Genomic DNA, 4,837 nt, shown 5'->3' with positions numbered 1-4,837 from the left:
AAACTTTCAACATCGTGACATTAATTAAGGGTTTCAATAGTCTTGCATGAGTTTTCTAGACGCGGTTGATCTTTCAAACAGCATTTTCAGAGTAACACGATACTTTATCCGCTGACCTATTCTTTTCCACCATTTTGCTCTTTTTTTGCTTTCTTTTCTTTCTTCTTTTTGTGGGTTCCTAATTTGTTGATGGATGTTGAACTAGGGATTCAAGAGCACAGAGACAATCACAAAACAATTAAACAGGTTCGTTATTAATAATGATCTCGTGCAGAGGTCAGCAGGGACGTCACCAAGACAACCCAGATTTTGGTCCCAAAAACCCAGATTTTTGGATTGGCTTTAGGACAAAACCAAGTGAGTTTTAATTTGAACCCAAAATTGAAACAAATGTAAGCAATGTTCAGAACAAAAGAATGGTAATTGAACAAGTTTTTTGCTTAAGGAGGAAAACAATATTGAAAGTAGGTGTTTGTGTGTGTGTGTGTGTGAAAAGCATCTATAGAAAGAGCAAAGAGTAGGTGGGGGAAGACAAGTCTATCTTCCTATTTAGGTTGGTGGGATTCCCCAACATTTTTTCCGCTGTCTTTTCGTCCCCTTTATATGGCATCTTTGGAGCCCTCCGAATGCAATCACAGTCCCCTTTCATACCTACAGCCTTCCTCACATCCATACAATGCAAAACAATTACAACATATTATACATATGAACAAATTAATTAATAGCCAAGCTCCCATTTGATTTTTCTAATTTTGAAACTAATACAATAGCTTACTCTCTTTCTTTCTTTCTTTTTTTTCTTTAAGATTATTCCACTTCAAATTTAGGAGAGCAATTGAGAGTCTATCGGGGTTTCTTGTGCTTTTAGGCTATGTTTGGATTGGAATGGGAAATGAAGGATTTAAGGAAGAAAGGAAAACGATCTCTTTGTTTGGAAAATGTTCTGAAAAAAGAGGGGAAGTGAATTGAAGGGAACCCAGTCCCTCTCCTTCTCCCCGCTTTCTCTAAAAAGTCCTGTCCCTCCAAATTGGAGGGTAGGGTACGGGAGGAGACTTGGGGTATTTTTAATTAATTTTTTTTCTTTCCTATCTTTTATACCGTATCTCGAACTCATTCATACTGTTATCTAATTAATATTAACTACAATTTTGTGATAATAGCTTTCAAACAAACTTACAACAAATTTATCTCAATTTTTTTCTTAATTGTTAGTTATAAAAGTATTCTTAAAATTCTTGTTACCTTGGCATCCAAAAAACAAAAATAAAATAATGGACAGATAATAATCGTGGTTAAAATGAACAAACTCAAAGATTTATTCTTCACCGAAGACGTGCACTCATTAATTTTTCAAGAACAAGAAAGATGCCCTTTTCACGAACACATTGAATAGGTACAAGGTTGCGTTATATGTATAAATATTCTATATTCTATTGGATGATTTGGTAGCATGGTTCTATTCATATGTACTGACACAAAAGAATTTCCATAGATTATTCCATTCCACGCTTCTATTAAAACCCAGCCATAACATCATCCTCCATCTCCAAATGTGTTAAGTCTTTATTCTCTCCGACTCTCCCCTTATGCCATGGAAGGCATCGACGAGGATGAGTTTCTCAGCCTTCGGCTGGCAATTGTCACTGATTCAGTCGGCGGAGAGAGGAAAAGGAAGAGGAAGAGGAAACCAGAACCAATAATCATCACCCCTTTGAGTGATTCAATAGGCGAAGGAAGCTGCGAAGGGAAGATCTTCAGATTGCTTCAAACGAGAGAACAAATGTTGAAGCAAGATCAGAAGGGATCAAAATCGGTGGTTGAAGACGGAAAAGGGCTCCATTTGATCCACCTTCTGCTCATCGCCGCCACTTGCATCGACGAGAACAAGTACGACGACGCCGTCGACAACCTCACCGAGCTCTACCAGAGCGTCTCCCTCTCCGGCGACTCCGTCCGGCGCGTGGCGGCCTACTTCGCTGACGGACTCCTCGCGAGGCTTCTTACCCGAAAATCGCCGTTCTACGACATGATCATGAAGGAGCCAACCGCCGAAGAAGAGTTCTTGGCCTTCACGGAGCTCTACAGAGTTTCTCCCTATTACCAGTTAGCCCACTTCACGGCAAACCAGGCCATTCTCGAGGCCTTTGAGGAGGAGGAAGAGAGAAACAACAACTGTTTGCACGTAATCGATCTGGACGTCTCGTATGGCTTCCAATGGCCGTCTCTCATCCAATCTCTCTCCGAAAAGGCATCAAGCACGAACCGCGTATCGCTTCGGGTTACCGGGTTTGGAAGAAGCTTGGAGGAGCTGCAAGAAACCGAAGCCAGATTGGTGAGCTTCGCAAAGGGCTTCAGGAACTTGGTTTTCGAGTTTCAAGGCCTGTTGAATGGCTCCAAGATCATGAACATAAAGAGACGAAAGGATGAAACAACTGCAGTGAACTTGGTTTTCCATATGAATAATTTAAATAGTTTTTCGAAGATTTCGGAGACATTGAAATCTGTACATTCGCTGAACCCCTCCATCGTCGTCTTGGTGGAGCAAGACGGCGGCCGGCCGCCTCGAAGCTTCCTGTCGAGATTCATGGAGTCTCTACACTATTTCGCAGCCATGTTCGATTCCCTGGAAGATTGTCTGCCCATTGACAGCACCGAGAGGTTGAGCATCGAGAAGAACCATCTGGGGGCAGAGATCAAAAACTTGATGAACTGCGACGGGGACGCCTCGAACCGGCCGAGGCATGGGAAGACGGAGACATGGAAGGGAAGGATGGAAGTTCATGGATTTGAAGGGCTGAAAGTGAGCTCGAAATCGATGATCCAAGCGAAGCTTCTGCTCAAGATTAGAACTCATTATTCTTCCATTCAGCTTGATGGGGAAAACAATGGCGGATTCAGAGTTTTTGATTCGAATGAGGGGCGAGCTCTGTGTCTAGGGTGGCAAGATAGGTGTCTTCTAACAGTCTCTGCGTGGCGGTGTGTGTGATATATATATATATATAGCTATTCGTTTAACAGATTAATTCTTCATTATTCTTGTTGAATAACATCATCGTGAAACAAGAATTCTTTTACGAGATTCAATCAAATGTTCAGATCCTTATCTGTATGTATAATCAATTTTCAGTTCACTTGATCCTTTCTTTCACGGCTCGATCGATCATCCTTTTCCTTGAGCAATCCTCGGGTCATTAACCAATGTTATATAAATATATATATATATATTCATTCTTCTCGTCAATAATATATATACTGAAGGTTGTTTTACACTAGATTATTAACATTATTATCATGCATTCGATCCAAACGTTCCTAGAATCAGCTTGTTCATAGTTGTTTGTGGATTGACCTTGGTTGCCGGTGACTACCTTCTTGATACATTCGAATATTATACGCGTGCGACACGTTCATTTTTTATGTTTTGCTCGTCCTCCGCATGCAGTTCACTTCCATTTGGGCTGCTTTACTCACCGGGGGCTCTCCCATAGACCCAAGAGCAAGTCAATTTTACTCGGAGCATGAATTGTCTAATTCGAATAGGGTTCTCTTTAATTATATGAAACGAAAAATATAATATGATGTATGATTGCTTCCAAATATTAATATATTTAATTTTTAGATAAGTTTAATAAATACAATGAAAAACACTTTTGTCCGAGATATTTTTCATATCACACTTTTTTTGGTCTATGTTACGGAAGAACACTTACCAAAATAGAGAGTTAGAACAAAATATAAGTAAAACTAAAGAAATATCGAAACAGTCAAGAACACAAAAGAGTAAAAAAATAAAACTCCCTATAAAATAGCATTTTAAGGCTCAGATCTAGATCTGTCCAGTTCGTACCACCCAAGTAACTCCAAAAAATAGAGACACCAAGTCTCACGGAAGCACACAAGAACCAAGCCACGAAAACCCCTTAATCGGAGCCCAAACCCTCTCGGCCAGAACACCAAATCTCTTATCCAAAATCACATAGGTTACGTTCACAGCAAGATCCACCAAAAAACAAGAACAATCATGAAGATATGGGACAAAGAGCAGTAACCAAAAGCTTACCTCTAAGGGATCTGTCGAACCGAATAAATAATGGATACTCATCGATCGACCAAGGGCTTCCAAAGGAAAGGAAGACCACTGCCGTGGAAAGGGAGATTTGGCTGAAAGAGGAAGAATCGACTCACGAAGATCGGCCATCAAAGGAAACTATCAGGAGAGCAAATAGAGAAAGAAAGAGAGAATCGGTCGTCAATAAAAGGCAACAAAAAATAGCAATGAGCATTTTATATGACGATGCTAGGGCAAGGCATAAGGCTAAGTAGGATTGGGCTTGGGCTTCCTTAAGCCTTGAGCAAATGGGCTCAGCCCATTTCTTCTCCAAAGACTTAATAAGAAGCTTATGGCCTGACTTCTTTAATAGGCTGCCAATGGGTGGTATGAACTATAGGCAGTACTTCAATCCCAGGCTGAAGCCTATGAAGATAAACCCGAAAAAATTCGTCATAACCTTGGGGCTCATTGGGAAACAAAAAACAACAATCTATATTTTAATTAACAAATATTGTCTAATCCTTTCTTTTAAATCTTAAGAGAATAGTCATAAGTAGTGTTTGTTAAAATAAGTAAGATAAGTTTCTATCAAGATAAATTATTCAAATGGGGAGGGATAAATTTATTTCAAAAGTTCAAGATAAGAAATCATATGATTTTTTTTTTTAGAAAATTTAACAAATACAATGAAAAATATTTTTATCCGAAATACTTTTTATATATCACTTTTTCTGATCTATATTTTATTAACAAACGCTACCTTAGGAAATAAAATTATTCCTAAAT

The 4,837-nt window shown here is 39.3% G+C and overlaps 1 protein-coding gene across 1 annotated transcript; it reads left to right on the top strand.

Moving 5' to 3' along the window:
- Positions 1 to 1,462: 1,462 nt before the first annotated feature.
- Positions 1,463 to 3,139, top strand: LOC127808200 (GRAS family protein RAM1-like). Its single transcript, XM_052346623.1, has one exon. The coding sequence runs from the start codon at positions 1,592 to 1,594 to the stop codon at positions 2,984 to 2,986; it is 1,395 nt and encodes a 464-aa protein (XP_052202583.1). The 5' UTR covers positions 1,463 to 1,591; the 3' UTR covers positions 2,987 to 3,139.
- The last annotated feature ends 1,698 nt before the right edge of the window (positions 3,140 to 4,837 follow it).

Source organism: Diospyros lotus, chromosome 8, assembly GCF_014633365.1.
Source record: "Diospyros lotus cultivar Yz01 chromosome 8, ASM1463336v1, whole genome shotgun sequence".
Lineage (NCBI taxonomy): Eukaryota > Viridiplantae > Streptophyta > Magnoliopsida > Ericales > Ebenaceae > Diospyros > Diospyros lotus.
This window is presented reverse-complemented; position numbering and strand designations above follow the sequence as displayed.